The 23,141-nt window shown below is 38.1% G+C and overlaps 1 protein-coding gene across 1 annotated transcript in view; it reads right to left on the bottom strand.

The window, feature by feature from the left end:
* The window catches only part of ADAM28 (ADAM metallopeptidase domain 28), a 118,278-nt gene that overhangs the window by 30,529 nt on the left and 64,608 nt on the right, over window positions 1–23,141 (bottom strand). The window contains exons 9-14 of the mRNA XM_007477825.3: window positions 20,375–20,544; window positions 14,413–14,497; window positions 10,799–10,929; window positions 9,724–9,901; window positions 7,557–7,646; window positions 5,417–5,612 (exon numbers count right to left, since the gene is read on the bottom strand). Of these exons, the coding sequence (XP_007477887.1) occupies window positions 5,417–5,612; window positions 7,557–7,646; window positions 9,724–9,901; window positions 10,799–10,929; window positions 14,413–14,497; window positions 20,375–20,544 (850 nt within the window). The remainder of the gene's footprint in view (window positions 1–5,416; window positions 5,613–7,556; window positions 7,647–9,723; window positions 9,902–10,798; window positions 10,930–14,412; window positions 14,498–20,374; window positions 20,545–23,141) is intronic.

The following is a 23,141-nucleotide window of genomic DNA, read 5'->3' as shown; positions in this document are numbered from 1 at the left end:
TACTTCTGGTCCTGAGTTTGGTGGTGGTAAGGTGGGTGTTTGAACTGGCTGATCAGCCATGGGCACATGGTCTTTATTTTGTATCCTCTTTATTCCTTGATTTCTAATGATCATTAATAAATCTCTTAAAATACAATATTTTTATTATTGAGATTTAATTTTAACTTTTACACTTTCAATCCACTGGACTACCTAGCTGCCTTCTAAATATAGTTCCTGACTGTGAGTACCTAGGAACATTCAAGAGTTAGACAAGTTTCAGAAGTGCAGCCCTTGTGTCTGTAACTGGAGGATATCATGAGTTGAGGGGAATCAATTTCCTCTTCCCATCCCTACTTTGACTGGAAATAAAAATGCCAATCTGGAGATTTTTCCATATTATCTCCTTCATGAGAATGTGAGCCAGGAGATTTGGAGTTTTGTTTTTCATTTATTACTATCCCTAGTACTTGGCATGGGGCCTGGCACATACTAAGGAATATGCTGATTCATTGTTGATCATCTTTTGAAAAGCCCAGAGATTTGAGTTTCACATTGTTGATGGCAGTAGTGTTCTTAGAGTATATACAAAGAGGGCAAGTAGCCTCAGAACTCTCTAAGGACAATGGTGCCCAGGGCTAATAATGCATTCCCACTAGAGAGGAATTACATTTCCATTCAATTTCATGAGGATTTAGCAAAGAGAGAAAATGCCTTCCTGAAATCAGAAGCTGTGAGTCACTGCTTTCACACTGGTGTACTCCAAGCTTAAGTCTTCTCTTCCCAGGAACAAGTGTTCTCCTAGGGGGAATATCCCTAGGTTAAAGGGAGGTTTTTGTACTTATTTCCTTACTATGCCTTTTCAGTAAACGTTTTTTAAAAAAAAAAAACACTATTTGATGGAACAACTAAGTGACTCAGTGAATAGAGAATCAGGCCTGGAAAAATACCTTGGGTTCAAAATTGATCACAGACAATTCTTAGTTGTGTTATCCTAAGCAAGTCATTGAACATTGGTTATCCAGCCCTTACCACTCTTCTGCCTTAGAACTAATACTTAGTGTCAGTTCTAAGAAAGAAGGTAAAGATTTTGTAAAAAAAAAAAAGCTAATTGATAGCACTGTTTGATTATTATTGGGGGGCAAATTGGATGGAGGCTCATAAATGACTGTATTATAAACTGCAGTCCCTCCCTGATGGGAGGAATAGTCATTCACTTTCTAGTGACCTGATCTACCTTTAAGGAGAAGAGAAAGGAAAGAAGGGTACATATACACATAGATTTATATATGCATGAATTTATGTTTATTATACATATGGATTTGTGTATGAATATTAAAAGAAGGTCCAGTAAAGAACTATTAAAGAAGCTCTATTATCTATATTATCTACTGGCTATATGACCCTAGTCAGGTCATGGAATCTCTCAGGATTAAGCCTATAAGATATATATATGTGCATATATATATATATTCATATACACATATAACTTTATTTTTTGTAGGTACATAAGTATTTGTGTATATCTATATCTAGCTAAATATTCATCCATCTATTTATCTAATATCTATCTATCCATCCATTTATCTATATCTTTCTATCTATCTATCTACCTATCTACCTATCTATCTACATATCTGTCTATCTATCTATCTATCTATCTATCTATCTATCTATCTATCTATCTATCTATCTGTCTGTCTGTCTGTCTGTCTGTCTATCTATCTATCTATCTATCTATCTATCTATCTATACATCTACCTATCCATCTATCCATTTATCTATCTATCTATCTGTCCATCTATCTATCTATCTATCTATCCATCCATCTCTCCATCCATCTATCCATCCATCTATCCATCCATCTATCTATCTATCTATCTATCTATCTATCTATCTATCTATCTACCTATCCATCTATCCATCTATCCATTTATCTATCTATCTTTCCATCCATCCATCTATCTATCTATCTATCTATCTATCTATCTATCTATCTATCTATCTATCTATCTATCCATCCATCTATCCATCCATCCATCCATCCAACTATCTATCTATCTCTCCATCTATCTCTCCATCCATCTATCTATCTATCTATCTATCTATCTATCTACCTACCTACCTACCTACCTACCTACCTATCTATCTATCTATCTATCTATCTATCTATCTACCTATCTATCTATCTATTTATTTATCTATCTTTATATCTATCTTTATATCTATCTATCTTTATATCTATTTATCTATCTCTATATAGTAAGCTTAAAGACTAACTTAGAGTTCTGAGAGATTCCATGACTTGAGTAGGGTCATACAGCCAATTTGTAACAGAGGCAGGACATGAACTCTGGTTTTCCTGGCTTTGGGTCCAACTGTCTAACCTGATTTGTGCTGTACTACTTACAATTAAAAACATATAGAAGCAGGAATGAGAAGCAGCATCAACAAGCACTCCAATAGGCAGCTAAGTCAGCACATGTGATAAACATATAGCCTGGGCTAGTGTTTTGCCAAAATATGAATTAAAAATGAGTCCTCAAAAGGCTTTTTTAGGGAAATGCTAAGTATTTGAATGTCAATATAGATCTGCCTGGATTTTTCACTGTTTATATAAATCTGCAGAAGCAGCCACTGAAAGATGTTATTCAGTTGTCTTTTGGTTATGTCCCACTCTTCATGACCCCATTTAGAATTTTCTTGGCAAAAACACTAGAAATGTTTGTCATTTCCTTCTCTAGCTCATTTTATAGATCAGGAAACTGAGGCAAAGAGGGTGAAGTGACTTCCCCAGTGTCAAATAACTTGTATCTGAGGCTAGATTTGAATTCAGGGAGATGCCTTTGTTACTCTAGGGCCAGTGCTTTATCCACTGCACCATCTATCTTTCTTTCTACCCTATTGGGCAAATTGACCTATTAATACTAAAAACCCACCAGTATTCTCTAACAGAAGTGGGAGGCAGCATTATAAAGTGGAAAAACTGCTGGGTTTGCATGCAGAGGACCTGAGTTCAAATGACCTGGTGAGAACTCACTCCCCGTGTGACCTTACCCTAACTACTTCATTTCTCTCAACTCAGGTGGTTAATTACAAAAATGAGGGGGTTGCTCTACTTAATACAGAATATCTTTTTTGACTTGAGATCTATGATCTTCAGTAGCCTGAAGAAGACTGGAGTCAACTTGCCAACAGCCTATATGAAAATAATAACTGATCTGTTTGCAAATTCATTAGAGCTAAAATAAATAAAGGAATTTAAGATTCATAAAATGGTTTACATAGAGGACCTTCTTTGTTCTTCACAACAAAGTTATGTTACAAGTGTTACTATTATTCTTATTTGACATAAGAAGAAACTGAAGCCAAGAATGCAGTGAGAGAGCAATAGGGTTTGACCCTGTTCCTTCTGACCCCATTGAATTGATGAAAGGTAAGGTTCTGGTAGAATGAAAGAACCTTGAGGGCAGGGATTGCTTCATCTTTGTTGCTATATCCACCAGAGGACCCCAGACATTTTAGGTACTTAATAAATGTTTGGTGATTCATTGAAATGAATTAAAATGAATTCAATTTGGTTCCTGTTTATATTTACTTGGAAAAGAGAACTCAAGCCTTCCGCTCACACTTTGCTTACTCTTTTCAGATAACTGAATCACAAGTCATGTTATATTAGTCATTATACCTTTTAAAAACAAACAAACAAATGCTCATTTTCTACCTTAGAATCAATACTGTGTATTGGTTCTAAGGCAGAAGAGCAGAAACAGTAAGGAATAGGCAATGGTGGTTAAGTGACTTGCCCAGGGTCACAGAGCTAGGAAGTGTCTGAGGTCAGATTTGAACCCAGGACCTCCCATCTTTAGGTCTGACTCTCCATCCACTGAGCCACCCAGCTTCCCCCTCTTTACCCTTTCTTCAGAGGTATATGGAATCAGATCAACCAATTTTTGTGTAGGAAAGCAAAGCTTTCCAAAAATAGTACTAATATTGATGTGTGATATACAGTTCAATATATCCATGAATATGAACCAAGAGGTAATAGGCAGGTAGGTGGCACAGTGGATAGAGCACTGGGCATGGATTCAAGAAGACTTCAATTCAAATCTATCCTCAGATGCTTAATAGCTATTTTACTTTTGGGCAAGTTATTTAACTCTTCTGTGCCTCAGTTTCCTCAACTATAACATGAACATAAAATACAAAAAGTACCTACCTCATAAGGTTTTTGTGAAGATCAAATTAGAAAATATTGGTAAAAATGCTCAGCAGAGTGTCTAGCACATAACAATCACTTAATATCTGTTCCCTTGCTTATCAACGAATATCTATGATATTAGTTACTAGAACTTTAAAGTTTGCAAAGTGCTTTGCTTGGATGGTACCTCATGTGATCCTCAAAACAATGTTGTGAGATAGGCACTATAATATTTTCATTTTTTTTAAATGAGGAAACTGAGGCACATAGTTTTAAAGTGACTTTCTTGGATCCTACAGCTCACTACTTAGCATCTGAAACAGGTTTTGAATTCAGATTTTCTGGATTCCACATCTAATATTCTTTTCACCCTTCACCTAGCTACCTCTCAGTATGTCATGTACTTTGTGCTAGGTGCTCAATCTATTAAAAAAAAAAAGAAAAAGGAACAACTTTCAAAGAGTTTACAAGGATAAAAATCTAAATCTCCCTGAATTACCAAATAGTAAGCCAAATAATAATTCAGTTCTGGCCATGGATATTCACTGTGGCCCACTACCTCTTTACTACAACAACATAAGGTGGTCTTGAAAGACACATCATCAGTATTATTTCCAAGACAGTTGATTTGGCTCTTGTTTGGTTGGCTGATCAATTTTTCATCATCTCTGACCTCAGTCACATTTCTTCAGTTAACTTGTGGGCATTCAAATCTAGAATCTGGGAGCCAAAAGAATAATATCCTTCTTCAGTTCCAATACACATGAAATACCAGATGGAACTAAGCACCACAACGATGAGATATTTAAGAAATAATGGAGGTGAGCCTGGAGCTTAGGTCCCATTACTCCCACATTGTTCCTTCTATGATTCCCCCTCCCAACTTCTTCTACTAGACATCACCTTGATAATTATCACCTGGACCTCCAGACCACAATTTGATTCACATATACAGGTACATAAATGCAGATACACCATCTCCATCTCTTCCTATTTAAATGAAGTAGTTGGATAGAAGATAGAACATTGAAATGGAAATCAGGATGACCAGGGTTTCATTCCTATCCATAGCATCATAGATCTAGAGCTAGTAGGGAACTCAGATATCAGCACATCTAATATTTGCATTGTATAGAAGGAAGAACTGAGAGGCAAATTGATGACATGACTAAGGATACACCAGTGAGTAGATGAGATAAGGCTATTTGTTTTCCAATCTATCTCTTCAACTCTTACCTTTTCCCCAAAGACTAACACACTGGTCCTGCAGTGTTGGGCACTTCCCCATCAGACAGTAACCTTGACCATTTTTGCAGGGAAATCCATTGACTCGGAATCTGTCCTCAGGACAGCTCCCAGACTTGCCATCACACATTTCTGGAAGGTCACATTCATCTTTCACTGGCCTACACAGGGTTCCAGCCTTTTTAATCTAAAAGAATAGAAAATTAAAGAATAACAGGAAGTTGTTTCTATTTCTGATCCCAATCCCAGGCAAGAGTCAGCATGATGAAAGGTCAAAGAATGCTGGGTCTGGAGACAGAACACCTGGATTCAAATTCTGGTTCTGTCTCTTGACTTGTGTGACTTTCTAAGTCATTAAAATTTTCTGGGCCCCACTTTCCTTATCTGAAAAGGAAAGAGAATGAATGTGATGTCCTCCATGGTCCCTTCTAGTTTTAAATATATATGAGCATATCAACCTTGTCTTCAAAAAAAAAAAGAAAGAAAAAATATTTTGCCTATTTGTTATTACTTTGTTCCATTTGTTTATCCAAAGGCAATGATTATAGCCCCCATACTTTCCATCCCATACTATCTCCTTTGTCCCACTTTTCTAAGGGATTATAATTGAGAGTCTCACCCTTTAGAACTAGGAGAGATCTTAGAGGCCATAAAGTTCAGCTTCCTCATTTTACAGATTATGAAACTGGGGTGGAGTGAGACTAATTGTATGACCTTGGGAAAGTTATTTTACCTCAAGTTTCTCTACATACAAAATTAGGAAACTGGGCCTGATGATCTCCAAGGTCCCCTGGAACTCTAAAATTCTTTCATTTTATAAAGTAACAGTATCTGAGAGAAGTTACATGATTATCTTTTTTCTAAATTTATTTAAATTATATTTTTATTTTATATTTATTTGTTTATGTTGAAATTCCCAGCTAACTCCCTCCCTCATTCCTTTACTCAAACTAGAGAAAGCATCATTTGAAAGAAAAAAATATATGTATATATAAAACTGTGTTGCTTATTTCTATTTATCAGTTCTTTCTCTGGATGTAAACATATTCAAGTCAGTTTTCAAACAATATTTTTGTTGCCAGATATATTGCTCTCTTCGTTATGCTCATTTCACATTTCACAATTTCATGAAAGTCATGTTTTGTTTTGTTTTGTTTTTTAAATGAACCTGTTCATCATTTCTCACAGGGCAGTAGTATTCCATTACAATCATATGCAACAACTTGTTTAGCCATTCCCCAATTGATGGGAATCCCTTCAATTTCCAGTTCCTTGTGTAATTAGAATTTTGTACCCTTGAAGTACATTTCCCAACATTCCTCTTTCATACCCACGTTATGTCCTTTTTGTAGATAAAATTTGGTGTAACCCCACCCTCTCTCTCTCTTCCACTTTTGCAATCCTGGAAACTTGTTTTTACTCAGGCTATACTTTTTTCTTTTTACTTTCCTCTACTTCAGGTGATTATTAATAAATCTTATAAAATATAATACTTGAAGTGATTAGATATTAATTTTTAATCTTACATTTCCTACCACAAGTTATTATAAATATTTTAGAAATTATAGATTATTTTCCTTTTTCCTTGATCACCTTAGGAAATAAACCAAACCATATTATTGCTGGTCCAAAAGGTATACACAGATATGTAACTCTTAAGTATAATTCTAGGTTGCTCTCTAAAATGGTTGACTCAGTTTACAATTCCATCAGCAGGGTTTTAGTGTTCCCTTTTTTCCACATCAGCATTTGTCATTTTTCCCTTTTATCATTTTATCCAATCTGAAATCTCACACTAGCACCTTAAGGTGCTTTTAGTTTCTATTCCTCTAATCAGTGTGAAATTGAGATAATCAGTTTTCCTGATCCTCCTATTCCAGAGTCCACCCTCCCATGTCTTTGTGAAGTTGCTTTTTTTTTAAATCAATCTTCTATTGTTTATTCTGTTCTGTGTGCCATTAACAGCTTTTGTCACATTCACCCACTGACTTTTGTTTTCAGTGATTAATTAAAGGAACATAGAATTTTGAATATGCTTGTGCTGTTGTCTTTATATGATCACAGTTATCATCATCACTAGCACTGTTGTCCTCATTTTTTCTCTAATATGGAATATAGATCTGAAGCTTACCTGGCATTTCTCACAGCATTCTCCAAACGCACACTTAAAATTTGGCTTGATTTTACATGTTGCAGCATCACAGCAAGCATTGGTACATTCCTACCAAAATATCAAGGGAGAATATTTTTAAGACTTGACAGTCTTAAAAACTCCACAAGACAATCATTAACTCATCCATTCTCTGCTAGGTCCCCAGGTCCTTGAGACCAGGAACTGTGGCTTTTATAGAAAATGACATTTATATTCCAATTGTAATTGGAATAACTCCTTCATCAGCCTAATCTATTATAGATTCTGGCATATAACAGATTGGGGGCTGAACTTGTGATTCCATATGTACAGGGAACTCCCAGAGGGGAAAACTCCCTCCATTAGTGAATCCTAGCATCTTCTCTAAAGCTTGTAGTCCTAGAGAGCTGTTCAGAGGTTAAATGTCTAGCCCAGAATCATCCAATCAGTATGTTCCAGATGTTGGATTTGAATCTATGTTTTCCTGGCTTAGGTGCCATTTCCCCCCTTATTCCATGATACCTCAATAGATTTCTACTAAATTTATTCGCAATCAACTGAATTCCTCAATAGCAGGTTTCAAATTAGCTAGACATTTCTAGTATTTGTACCTATATTGTATTTACAGGATCCTCCCTTCTCAACCTCTAATCCCCTCCAAAAAAATCAGACTGGAGCTAGTTATTACCAATGATATCAGGATAATTCATTCTCTGGGCCTCAGTTTACACAGTTGCAAAATGAAGAGGTTGGATTGAATGATTTCTAAGGTTCCGTCCAACTCTCTATATGTCCTTCTATTCAATTCCTTTCAATCAAGATTTATTAAAGATCTACAATATTTGATTTCAGGTCCTATGATGTGCCAGCAGGTGACAAGGACATAAAGATACCAAAAACAAAACAAAACATCTCTTCCTTCTTGGGTTTACAATGTAGCACAAGAGGAGATATAACAGGTACACAGGTAATAAATATGGATTAGGATGCTAATAACTGAGATCAGAGAGGACTTCTGGGAAGAAATGGCACCCAATTCTATGATTCTATAATATCTTGGTCAAAAATTCAAAGAAAGAAAATACAATGAACCCATGTCCTCCTGGCACCCTGGTGTTCATATCTCTCTCTCTCTCTCTCTCTCTCTCTCTCTCTCTCTCTCTCTCTCTCTCTCTCTCTCACTCTCTCTCTCTCTCTCTCTCTCTCTCTCTCTCTCTCTCTCGTACTCTTTCCCTTGTATTACCTCACCTACTATGCCCCTGGCATGTGTTATATACTGTACTATATACTGTCACTTACATATGTCAAAGACAAGGTTGGATGCCTGATGGGAGGGAGGTAACAGGCATTTCATCTTTTTCTTCTCTCCTGCCATCAACATTAGTGTAACTGATAACGATGGGCAGGGTCAATATCGGTACTCTAATGAGCCTCAAGTGTTGGCCATGACCAAAGACTCTCCAAACCTCTGGGATCCTCTTGAGGATGGTGGCTTGGGGCAGAGTGGAAACCTGATTGGAGGAGAGGGCTGCAAAAGACTCTCTCCTTCACCATTTCATATCCAACATGAACATGATAATGAATCAGAAGGGAATCATCATCAAACCCAGAAAATGAGTCCATTTTCCAGGGATCTCCCCATGATGGGAACAGAGGAGAGGAAGAGCTAATAACCGTATATGGTGCTTTGAAGTTTGTAAAATGCTTTACAGATGTTATCACAGCTCTTCTTGGAAGCAGGTGTTACTATAAGCTCTGTCTTACAGATGAGGCCAAGAGAAGTTGAGAATCTTGGCTCAGAGTCCCACAACCAACTGTCTGAGGCTAAATTGGAACTCCAGATCCGGTGTTCTACCTACTGCCCCACAGAACTAGTTCTAATTCTAAAAATGAGTCTGGGATGGAGGAGGGAGGGCAGGAAGCTAGGTTGTTCAGCAGATAGCAAGTCAGGCCCGAAGATGGAAAGTCCTGGGTTTGAATCTGGATAGGATTCCTAGCTGTGTGACCCTGAGCAAGTCACTTAATCCCCATTACCTAGCCCTTACTGCTCTTCTTTCCTCAACATCAATGCTTAATTAATATAGATTCTAAGACAGGAGATAAAGAATTTCAAAAAGAAAAAAAGAAAAAAGGTGTCTGGGCTGTAGCACAAAGAGATTTTTAGTACCTCTGAGGATCCACAGTCACATTCTTCTCCTATTTCTACTATCAGATTCCCACAGATTGGGGTAGATATTATGTCATCAGGTAAAGGGACATTCTTCAGGCAGTCTGGTGATGCTCTTCTCAAGAATTTCTCAAAGCTGTCACGACTACAGGAACTGAAGTCCTTGGGTATATAAAAACTGTTAGAACAAGAAAGAAAGAGTGAGCAATTGTATTGCCCATATGTGTATAGCCAACCCTGCCATGAGGCCTAGAGAGACGGTGACTTGCCCAGAGTCACATAGTTTGTAAGAATTTAAAACAAAGGGGCACACAAGTAATACCCAATGAAATTGCATATTAGCTGCACGAAGGGTGGGTGGAGGGGAGGGAGGGAAATAACGTAATTATTGTAACCAAGGAATAATGTTCTAAATTGACTAAATAAATTAATTCAAAAAAATTTTAAAAAGAAAATAAAACGAAGGGGCAGTTATGTGATTCAGTGGATAGAGAACCAGGCCTGGAAATTGGAGATCCTCAGATACTTCCTAGTTATGTGACCCTGGGCAAGTCACTTCACCTCCTTCATCTAGCCTTTTCTGCTCTTCTGTTTTAAAACCAATATGCAATATTGATTCTAAGACAGTAGGAAAGGATTTAATTTAAAAAAAAAAGAATCAAAAACAAGATTGTAGAATAAATGGTCCAAAACTTAAAGAGCTATTAAAGGCAATTAATTCCAATCCCCTTCATTTTATAAGTTAGAAAACCAAGGTTCAGAGGAGGAAATAACTTGCCTGTATTAAACCAGCCACTTGGCAACAGAATTAGAATGAGAACTCAGTTATTGCTTCCTCAAACGCCAGCACTATTCAATATCTTCCACCAAAAATAAATAAATAAATAAATGAAATAAACACCCTCTTCCTCATCTACATCATGTCACAGGACATGGTTTGAGAATGGAAAACTGATCAGTGTGAAAAATGGAACTGACCATTGGCAATCCCCATGTCCAACCTCCAGTGAAGTGAGGTGTGTGTGCTTGAAATGGGAAAGTGTTTGATGGGACTTGGGCTACAAGGAGGCCTCACCTGAGTGCCCAGTCCATCACACATATGGAAGAAGGGCACTTGCATTCATAGGAGTCATGGTACATCCCAAAATTATGGCCCATCTCATGGGCCATTGTTCCTGCAACCCGGAGGAGGTCATAACTGTGGTCCTAGGGGCAAAAATTTAACAAACAAAAATCAGGAAGACAGGCCATTCCCTGGATTCCTCAACTAGGCTGTCTTTGGGACTACAAGTAAGAACCAATTGACTAAGTTCTCTCTCATGTTGTTCCTGGAGTCTTGCTTCAGGCTCTAGGGAACTGATCTGCAAACTAACACAGAACTATTGCACCTCTAGTGCATACATAGCACAGTTCTTACTCTATAGGTAGCCTTTCATTTTTATTCAGTCTTTTTCAGTTGAGTCCAACTCTTGGTGACCTCATTTAGCATTTTCTTGGCAAAGATAATGACCTAGCTTGCTACTTCCTTCTCCAGCTCATCTGACAAATGGGGAAACTGAGGCCACCAGAGTTAGGTGTCTTGCCCAGGGTCACTCAGCTATTAAAGGCGTGAGGCCTGAATTGAACTCAGAAAGATGAGTCTTCTTGACTCCAGGCCCAGTGATCTATCCATTAGCTTAAAAGCCATAAAATATTACAAAATTCTAATTATTATTATTGAATTATATTAAGGATTGGTCATGATTGGCTCATGATTGATTGAATATTTCTTTAGGAGGCAGCATAACAGTTGAAAGAGTTTATTTGAGTCAGAAGACCTGGGTTTAAATTGTATATCTGCTCATATCTGCTAGAGAGAGAGAGAGAGAGAGAGAAAGAGAGAAAGAGAGAGAGAGAGAGAGAAAGAGAGTTAGGCACTGTGATAAGTGCTTTCTACAAATATAACTTCATTTGATCCTTACAACAAATCTCTGTGCTAAGAGCAATGACTATTATTCACATTTTACAGAAGAAGAAACTGAGGCAAATAGAGGTTATGTTGTCTTGCCCCAGGTCATACAGCAAATAAGTATCTAATATTCCTGACTCTAGACTCAGCATTCTGTCCCCTGGACAACCTCCATTCTACTAAGTTCTGGGGATATAATTAAAATGGAGTAAGTTCCTGTTCTCTAGTTCCCACTGAACTGTTCCCATGAACACATAAAAGAAAGCACAGTTTCAGGTCAGGTGGAAAAGCCCAGGGATCCTCGGTGTGCAATAACTAGTCTGATGGCAAAAGCCAGAGATCTTTAGTAGATAGCAGAGCAGAGCTAGGGGCCTACAGGATGGAGAGGCAGGGCAGACTGGAAGGTCAGCTGCTTCTCCATCCCTATACAGTACAGTGCCACTCACTCCTTCCACAGATCACATATGAATTTACTGTATCCTACCCTGCCAAGGATTTTTCAAATCCTGTAGATGGCATCTCTCCTGGCACAATGGAAAGAGGAAGAGTGTGGTGGTACAGGAGCTGGCTTCTCCTCCCAACCCTTAGAAAGTCTTTCTTTTTCATGTCTTTCTTCCTTTCTTGGCAAAATAAGGAGGCTACACTAGGTGAAATCTAAGCTCCCATATAGCTCAGAATCTGTGACCCTGCTTAGAGATTGTAGTCTAAGAAGCAGGCTTGTTTTTGTTTTGAAAATAATATAAATAAATATATAAATATAAATATAAAATATAAATAAAATAAAAATAAAATAAGAGGAGTTGCTCTTGTTGTTTACCTTTGTCCAGATGAAAGGGAGTAGGGAAAGAAGAAAGAGATTGGATGTTTTTTGGAAAATGAGTGGAAGTCAGGAGAGAGGAGGAAAGTAAGTGACTATTTCTCTAATAAATATAACTGTTACCAGACACTTAGTATGCTTTTTCTTGTTGTAGAATTTAGTATTTTGCCTGGAAATGAAATAAATCACAAGTGGAAGTGAAATGTCAGATATTTTCAGATGCATGGGGAAATTGCTTCTTTTTGTATTTCTCTATGTCTCTCCATCTCTGTGTCTCTCACTCTGTCTCTCTCTACTGTCTCTGTCCTCTCAATCCTCTGTTCCTCTTTCTCTTCTTCTCTCCCTCCACTCTCTTCCTACTCTCTTTTCCCACCCTTCTGTCCCTGTCCTTCCTCTCTTCCCTCTCTCCTTCTCTGTCTCTTTCTTGCCACATCAGCCCAAAACTAGAATCATTTAATTAATGCAAAATTTCTCTGGAAGGTTTGTGCCTAAAACAGGTAGATTGTTCTTACAGAGGCAATAGGGAAGTCATGGACCAAAAATTATGGAGGTCTATCTTTTGTCAAATCAGGTTGAAGTAGTAACGAAATGTTCAACCTAGAGGACAAACATTAGATGAGTGGAAAGCTCTAAAGGAAAGTAGAGGGTTGGCGGGCAGCTGTGTGGCTCAGTGGATTGAGAGCCAGGTCCAGAGATGGGAGGTCCTGAGTTCAAATCTGGCCTCAGACATTTCCCATATCTGTGACCCTGGGCAAGTCACTTAACTCCCATTGCCTAGCTCTTACCACTCTTCTGCCTTGGAACCAATATACAATACTTATTCTAAGATAGAAAGTGAGGGTTAAAAAAAGAAAGTATTAGGTAAGAGACTAAAGTCATAGGTTTCAAGCTAGACAAGACTAAAAAAGTAATCTATTCCAATTCCTTCATTTTATAGACAATGAAACTAACTGCAAGAATATTTAAATAAGTTATCCAATGCCACAGAAGAAGGTGGAGAGCAAGGATTTTATCTGAGGACTTTGAACTCCAAACCTAGCTGTTGTTCATCTGTTTCAGTTGTGCCTGACTCTCCCTTACTCCACTTGGGACGGGATTTCCTTACCAAGAGTAGTATAATGGTTGGCCATTTCTTTTCTAGCTCATTTCACAGATGAGAAAACTGAGGCCAACAGGGTGAAGTGACTTGCCCAGGGTCACTCAGCTAGGAAGTATCTGAAGCTGGATTTGAATTCTGCCAAATCTAGAACCCTTTTTTTTTTTAAACCCTTACCTTCCATCTTGGAGTCAATGCTGTGTATTGGCTCTAAGGCAGAAGAGTGGTAAGGGCTAGGCAATGGGGGTTAAGTGACTTGTCCAGGGTCACACAGCTGGGAAGTGTCTGAGGCCAGATTTGAACCTAGGACCTCCCGTCTCTAGGACTGGCTCTTAATCCACTGAGCTACCCAGCTGCCCCCCTAGAACCCTTTTTAATACATGTATTACATCGTTCTTTCATGGGGCCAGTAGATAGTAAGATAATTCAGAAATCAATGAAGAGACAATAAGATATGAGAGATAAGGGAAGAAAGTCTAGGTTGGGCTTGACTGAAATTGAAGGAGATAGGATAGGTTGGGTTAACATCAAGAAGATAGGACAGGATGAGACAATACAAAAGAGAATAGGAAAAGATAAAATAGGACAAGACAGGAACAGGATTGTACCGAATTTTAACCAAGGAAAAGTTAGAGCAAAACAAAAAAATCAGGAAATATGTTAAGAGCACAACTTGAGTACTTGATTTCTGGTTTGTTTGACCTAGCTTTAATTCTTATGTATTGGAGAAACGAATGCACACATCTCAATGATCTCTACATACACTTTTTTGGTCTCAAGGAAGGTGACATATAAATGGCAGAAAGCTCAGTTTATCTCCCGACCTACCTGTACGATACCAACAGAACGGTATGGAGAGCACATTGTTGACATAAATGCCAAGCCCACAGTAGGTCCAGTGAGGTCGATCCCCCTAAAATAAATGGGAAAATTTATGTGGCAGTCACATTTTCAGTAAGTATATCACTACCTTCCTCATGAATAATGAACTATCTGCCTAGGCTAGAAGTGCCCAACCCAGAGAACAGCAAAGAGAGATTTCCTGCTGCTCGCTCCTATGATTCGCTCTTAGGATAGGTCAATTTCCTGAAAAATATATTCTGTATTTTTTACATCTTAATGATCTCCATTTTCCTTTCCATCAGTTCAGTTCAATTCCATTCACTAGGATTTAATGAAATGCTTTGTTTGTCTGCATAATGTAACAAGTACTGGAGAGACAAGAGACAAAAACCAAAAAGTTGCTACCCTCAAGGAACTGACTGTTTAGATGATTAGAATTTCTCCCCTCAGATCCTCCCAGAATTCCATTTTATTTTATCTTTTTTATTTAATATTGTATTTATATGTCAGAGCCATTTATGATACACCTTCCCCACTCTAGGGAACCTTTATTTAAAAAAACAAAGAAATCCCAAGACCAAAACCGACCAAGAAATCTGCTTTTATCCAATAATATGTGCAACATTCTACAGCATGCATTACCCTCTTTCTGTCTAATGAAAGAAGAGAATGTTACTTCTACTGCTGATACCATTGCTGCTGCTTCTTCCTTTCCTTCCCCCCTCCTCTTCTTCCTCTTCCTCCTCCTTGTCTTCCTTCTTGTTCTTGTTCTTCTTGTTCTTCTTCCTTCTCTTTTTTCATTTTTTAAAATGTACAATTTAAATTTACAAAGTTTTCTGCAAGTAGATAGTTTCTCATTTGAACTTCGCAACCACGCTGTGAGCTGGGCCATCTTGTTATCCTCACTTTGTAGATGACAGAAGCTAAATGACTTGCCCAGTTTCATCATTCTAGCCACTGTGCCACCCAGCTCTCTCAATAATGATAGCATTTCTAGAGCTAAAGCTTCCATTGATTGGAAGGCGTTGGATGTTCTTGATTTCAGAATCCTTCCTAATAGTGCTCATGTATGTAGCTCTTTAATGTTTACCAAAAGCTGCCAGGGGATTTCATTGGCTCTTAAGTGAATGGTGGAAGTTGGCACTCTGGAGGTAATGTTACCCCCATTTCCCAAATAAATGCTCATTATTATTCTTGGAGAATTTTAGCCCAAGTCTTCTTTAACTCTGCTTTTTACACTGTCCAAGCATGTTTCTTATTCTTTACTTGTGTGTTTGAAGCCAGAGCTTTCTTGGTCTCAATGCCCACTCAGAAGGAGCCACAGATCTCCAGTAAAGGTAGGAAGCATTTCATTAATGTCTTGTTGTATTTAGGTAGTAGGCCAATCAAAAATGCAGGAACCTTAACTGACTATTTTTTTAAATTTATTTTTATTTTTTAAACCCTTACCTTCCATCTTGGGTATTGGCTCCAAGGCAGAAGAGTGGTAAGGGCTAGCCAATGGGGGTCAAGTGACTTGCCCAGGGTCACATGTCTGAGGTCAGATTTGAACCTAGGACTCCCATCTTTAGGCCTGGCTCTCAATCCACTGAGCTACCCAGCTGCCACCCTGACAATAACTTTTAAGACTATTTGGAGACCCTGAAATGCCCCCTCCTCACTCAGCATTCTGAATGCACAATACATTAGGGACTTGGAAAGAAGCTTCGAGTGAACTGATTGCTTTCTCTCCGAGAAAAAATCAGAAAAGAAAATGAAGTATCATCTGGGTCTCCAGGTTTAGAAATCCTCAACAGCTCACCTAGATGTTTTCCTCTGTCTGAGACTAACCCCCTTACATGTACAAATGATATCATAACATCCTATCTTCTCCTCCAGATTGCCTCCTCTTTATACCTCCTCTATTTCAATTTCTCCTTAACTACTAAATGTTTCTCTAGTGACTACAAACATGCATATGTATCCCCCCCTTCTCAGAAAAATCCTCCATTTTATTCATCTGTTCCCATTAGCTAGGGTTCCATATCTCTCCTGCCCTTAGTGGCTAAAGACCTTTAGAGGAACATTCATAATGGTTGCCACTCTTCCTTTTCTATCTCTTCTTACCTCTACAATTTGGCTCCCTACTTTGTCAACTGTGCCGAGGGGATCTTATTCCCTCCCCCTCTTGAATAGCCTCTCCTGTCCATCAACATTCCTCCCAGTTATGCCAGGTTTGCATCCATTACGGGCTGTACATCAATAAAAGGGAGGGGGCAGGTTTTTTTCTGGGCTTTTGCCTTCTTGGACAGACATGGGGCTGGAGAGACAGGTCAGGGGAGAGAAAGATAAATGGAGGCTAGGACACATGGCTTGAGATCTTAGAATAAGGCAGCAAGATTTAACATTAGTTTTACCTACCTTTTCTATTAATAAACTTTATAATATATATATATGTGGGTAGAAACACTAATTTAATTATTAAACATTCTACTAAAATTGCTTTTTAACTAAAATTAGTAATGATCACTCCATTGTCAAATTCAATGGCCCTTTCTCAGTCTTCATACTTCACGACTTCTCTACCATGTCTGATGCTGCCAATCACCTCCATTTTCCTAATAGTCTCCTCTCTAGATTTTATTGACATTTTCTCCCAGGTTTTCCTGTGTATTAATCTCTTCTAGGTCTCCTCTGCTGCTTCATGACCCAGGTTACACCACTAAGTGTGGGTTTCCATCAGGACTCTGTTCTGATACTTCTCTTCTCATTCTATACTATTTCCCATGGATCCAATTGTTTGATATATCTCATCTCCACTTATCTGGCCCTAATCTTTCTGCTGACTTCAACTGTCCCATCTCCAATTGCCTTTCAGACATCATAAACTAGATGAGCAGTAGAAATCTTAAACTCAACTGGTCTAAAATGGAACCCATTTTTTCCTCAAAAACTTCTTTCTGGCAGCTGGGTGGTTCAGTGAATAGAGAGTGAGACCCAGAGATGGGAGGTCCTGGGTTCAAATCTGGCCACAGAGACTTCCTAGCTGTGTGACCCTGGGCAAATCACTTGACCCCCCACTGCCTGGCCTTTACCACTCTTCTGCCTTACAAACAATGCCTAGTATTGATTCTAAATCAGGAGGTAAGTGTTCAAAAAACAAAACGAAACTCTTCTCTCTTCCTAATTGTATTACTGTCCAGAATACCATTATACCTCCAGTCACCCAGGCATAAAATCTAGGTGTCATTCATGACTTACCACCCTTTCTCATCCTCCATATCCAATCTGTTGCTAAGGTCTATTAAGTTTGCCTTCAAATCATGTCTCATACATGTTCCCTTCTTTCCCCTCACATTGCCACTATCCTAATTCAGGTCCTCATCTCCCATCTGGATTATTACAAACAGGCTGAAGAAGGCTTTTTCTCTGCCACAAGACTTCCCATTCCAATCTATCTTCCACTCATTTGTCAAAGTGATCTTCCTAAAGAACCAGTCTGACCCTGACATGTCCCAACTCCAAAATGCTCCCCGTGATCTCTAGACTCAAATATAAAATCCTGTTTGGCATTTGAAGCCTTTCATAGCCTGTTCTCAACATGCTTCCAGTCTTATTACACCTTACATTCTTCTCCCTTCCACCCCACTCTTATATTTTGTGAAATACTAACACTGTTCTTTTTGCATTTCTTTACATGAGAAACTCAATCTTCTAACTCCAGGCATTTCCATTGGCTGTTCTTGACTAGAATGTTCTTCATCCTCCTCCTCTTCTTTTCTACCTCCTGCCTTCCTCTGAATCCCAGTTAAAATCTCACCTCCTACAGGAACCCTTTTCTAAATCCTCTTAATTCTGGTTCATTCCTTCTGATGACAATTACCAATTTACTCATATGTATCTTGTTTCCACATTTTTGTTCAATTAATTTTGTTGTGCCCAACTCTTTGAGATACCTTTTGGGTTTTTCTTGGCAAAGATACCAGTGTGGTTTCCTGCTCCAGTTCATTTTGCATATAAGGAAACTGAGGCAAACAGGATTAAGAGACTTGCCCAGGATCACACAGTTAGTTTCTTAGGCCGGATTTGAACTCTGTGCTCTCTCCACTGAATCACCTAACTGTCCATGTTTATATATTATTCCCACCATTCAACTGTGAGCTTCTTAAGGGCAAGGACTATCTTTTGCCTTTTTTTGTATCCCAAGCACTTAGCATATTTCCTGGCACATAGTAGGTGCTTAATAAGTGTTTATTTACATTCTGCATAGATCCCCATTATGATATCCTATATCTATTCATACAAATAGTTTTTTATATGTCTTCCTACAAAGATTTAACCCTAGAAAAGACATCAGAGATCATTGAGGAAAAAAAAAACTCTGCTTCAACAGAGAAGGCAGATGAGACCAAGAGAGACTAAACAATTTACTCAGTCATACAACTATTAAGTACATACTACACCAAGGGGCAGCAAGTTGGCACAGAGAACAGAGCACTGGATCTGGAATCAAGATCTACACCCAAATCCAGCCTCACACACTCTGGCCAAGTTACTTAAAAACTTTTTGCCTCAGTTGCCCCATCAATGGGAACAATAATAATACTTGCTTCTAAGAATTGTTATAAGGAGAAAATGAGATATTTTCAAAGTGATTTGCAAAACTCAAAGCCTTCCATTATAGTAGCTATGATTACAGCATCCTCTTAGAAACTTGAAAGTTATCACTGACTATGATTTTTTTCCTTTTTTTTTTAACCCTTACATTCCATGTTGGAGTCAATACTGTGTATTGGATCCTAGGAAGAAGAGTGGTAAAGGCGAGGCAATGGGAATTAAGTGATTTGTCCAGGGTCACCTAGCTAGGAAGTGTCTGAGGTCAAATTTGAACCCAAGACCTCCCATCTCTAAGCCTGACTCTCAATCCATTGAGCCACACAGCTACCCCTGACTATGTTCCTAAAGGGTCTACAAAACAGAAAAGGTTCATATTGATTGTCTTCAGAGATTTGAGTTCAAATCATGATTCTTATGTTCATTATCTATTTGAGCTACAGCAGTGCAATGATCCAGGACCATCCTGAAAGAATTAGGATGAGGAATGCTCTCCACCTCCAGAGAAAGACCTCTTGGGGTCCTCTTTGACAGCAGTGTATCTTTGGCTTTATTTGGGAGTTTTGGCTATGTATGGCTTTGTTCTTCCAACAATGACCAATGTGGAAGTAGGGTTTTCATGACAATAAAAAATGACCAAAAAAGAGAAGACCATTGTCTCCAGAGACAGCCCATTCCACTTCTGAATAGCTCTAATCATTTAAGGAGATTTTTTCTTTAAAAAAAAAAAGAAAGAAAGGAAAACAACTATTGAGCTAGTGAGAATCATCTAACTTTTCTGAAACTCTATTTCCTCATTTGTAGAGTAGAAATAATAATAATGATAACAGTCTTCCATTGTAGGATTATTTTGAGATAAAGCTACATATGTAAAGTACTTCGTAAACTTGTAGTTTTATGAAAGTGTCCATAGTTACTACATAATTATTGTGAAAAGTAGAAACAGTAGATTCAGAGTCCAAAAAAACCAAAATCCTCTACCCAGGTACTCTCCACCAGGAGTCTGTTTCAGCTGCCTGGATCAGCTTGTTCTCTTCCTCCAAGATTCCAAGTTCCTTTTTGCCCATCTCTCCTTTATTACTTGCAGGATTCTTGCAGCTCTTCCAGGCTTATTCCCAAAGTTTCCAGATTTCTCCCTCTTACAAAACTCTACTAATTTATGGAGATATCCCCTAAATATCCAGGTACCAAAGTGTTAGCTGATTGAGTATCACTTCCTTTCAAACTTAGCTGATGCAGGCATTAAATGCTGTCTGTATCTACTCAAACAGAATCTCCTTGGACAAGATATTTTAAACATCTTTCCTAGATACCTTGAGTAACCAGATTTATATATAGGCTGATGATAACTTACGTAATTAATTGGGCAATATCATGGTGCTTCATTTTGGGGAGAATATCTCCTCTCCAATTTGAGAAATTCTCCAGGGTCACATTTGCATTGGGGCTTATTTTTATCTTATTTCCATTTGTCCATATTTCCATCCCCACCAAGGCCACTTGGACATTGAGCTTTTTATACAGCTGTCAAAAGAAAACACACTTTAGGACTTATGAAGCAATTTCAACTTCCAAGAATAGAACAGCAGCGATTCAGTTTTGCCAATTTAAGAATAAGCTATTATGCAAACCAACAAGAATCACATGATTATCTCAATAGATGCAGAAAAAGCCTTTGATAAAATACAACACCCATTCCTACTAAAAACACTAGAAAGCATAGGAATAGAAGGGTCATTCCTAAAAATAATAAACAGTATATATCTAAAACCATCAGCTAATATCATCTGCAATGGGGATAAACTAAATCCATTCCCATTAAGATCAGGAGTGAAACAAGGATGCCCATTATCACCTCTATTATTTGACATTGTATTAGAAACACTAGCAGTAGCAATTAGAGAAGAAAAAGAAATTGAAGGCATCAAAATAGGCAAGGAGGAGACCAAATTATCACTCTTTGCAGATGACATGATGGTCTACTTAAAGAATCCTAGAGATTCAACCAAAAAGCTAATTGAAATAATCAACAACTTTAGCAAAGTTGCAGGATACAAAATAAACCCACATAAGTCATCAGCATTTCTATATAATTCCAACACAGCTCAGCAGCAAGAACTAGAAAGAGAAATCCCATTCAAAATTACCCAAGACAAAATAAAATACTTAGGAATCTATCTCCCGAGACAAACACAGGATCTATATGAACACAACTACAAAACACTTTCCACACAACTAAAACTAGACTTGAACAATTGGAAGAACATTAACTGCTCATGGGTAGGACGAGCCAATATAATAAAAATGACCATCCTACCCAAACTCATCTATCTATTTAGTGCCATACCCATGGAACTCCCAAAAATTTTTTTTACTGATTTAGAAAAAAACATAACAAAGTTCATTTGGAAAAACAAAAGATCAAGGATACCCAGGGAATTAATGAAAAAAAATACAAAGGAAGGGGGTCTTGCAGTCCCAGATCTCAGACTATATTATAAAGCAGCGGTCATCAAAACAATTTGGTACTGGCTAAGAGACAGAAAGGAGGATCAGTGGAATAGACTGGGGGCAAGCAACCTCAGCAAGACAGTATATGACAAACCCAAAGATCCCAGCTTTTGGGACAAAAACCCACTATTTCATAAAAACTGTTGGGAAAATTGGAGGACAGTGTGGGAAAGATTAGGCTTAGATCAACACCTCACACCCTACACCAAGATAAATTCAAAATGGATGAATGACTTGAACATAAAGAAAGAAACTATAAGAAAATTAGGCGAACACAGAATAGTATACATGTCAGACCTTTGGGAAGGGAAATACTTCAAAACCAAGCAAGAATTAGAAAGAATTACAAAATGCAAAATAAATAATCTGGATTACATCAAATTAAAAAGTTTTTGTACAAACAAAACCAATGTAACCAAAATCAGAAGGGTAGCAACAAATTGGGAAACAATCTTCATAAAAACCTCTGACAAGGGTTTAATTACTAAAATTTATAAAGAACTAAATCAATTGTACAAAAAATCAAGCCATTCTCCAATTGACAAATGGGCAAGGGACATGAACAGGCAATTCTCAGCCAAAGAAATCAAAACTATTAATAAGCACATGAAAAAGTGCTCTACATCTCTTATAATCAGAGAGATGCAAATCAAAACAACTCTGAGGTATCATCTCACACCTAGCAGATTGGCTAACATGACAGCTATGCAAAGTAATGAATGCTGGAGGGGATGTGGCAAAGTGGGGACATTAATTCATTGCTGGTGGAGTTGTGAATTGATCCAACCATTCTGGAGGGCAATTTGGAACTATGCCCAAAGGGCGATAAAAGACTGTCTGCCCTTTGATCCAGCCATAGCACTGCTGGGCTTGTACCCCAAAGAGATAATGGACAAAAAGACTTGTACAAAAATATTCATAGCTGCGCTCTTTGTGGTGGCCAAAAATTGGAAAATGAGGGGATGCCCCTCAATTGGGGAATGGCTAAACAAATTGTGGTATATGTTGGTGATGGAATATTATTGTGCTAAAAGGAATAATAAAGTGGAGGAATTCCATGTGAACTGGAACAACCTCCAGGAAGTGATGCAGAGCGAAAGGAGCAGAACCAGGAAAACATTATACACAGAGACTGATACATTGTGGTACAATCGAAGGTGATGGACTTCTCCATAAGTATCAATGCAATTTCCCTGAACAATCTGCAGGGATCTAAAAAAAAAAATACTACCCACAAGCAGAGGATAAACTGTGGGAGTAAAAACACCGCTGAAAAGCAACTGCTCGACCACAGGGTTGGAGGAGATAAGACTGAGGAGAGACTCTAAATGAACACTATAATGCAAACTCCAACAACAGGGAAAAGGGTTCGAGTCAAGAACACATGTGATAACCAGTGGAATCATGCGTCGGCTATGGGAAAGGGAAAGGCGGGGGGGGGGGGGAGGGGAGGAAAAGAAAACGATCTTTGTTTCCAGTGAATAATGTATGAAAACGACCAAATAAAATAATATTAAAACTTAAAAAAAAAAAAAAAAAAAAAAAAAAAAAAAAAAAAAAAAGAATAAGCTATTATGGGATTGTGTCTCTTTCCAATATCCTTGAGAGAC

Source organism: Monodelphis domestica, chromosome 1 (assembly GCF_027887165.1).
Source record: "Monodelphis domestica isolate mMonDom1 chromosome 1, mMonDom1.pri, whole genome shotgun sequence".
Taxonomy (NCBI): domain Eukaryota; kingdom Metazoa; phylum Chordata; class Mammalia; order Didelphimorphia; family Didelphidae; genus Monodelphis; species Monodelphis domestica.
Note: the sequence above shows the minus strand (reverse complement) of the source record. Positions and strands in the feature narration are given on the sequence as shown.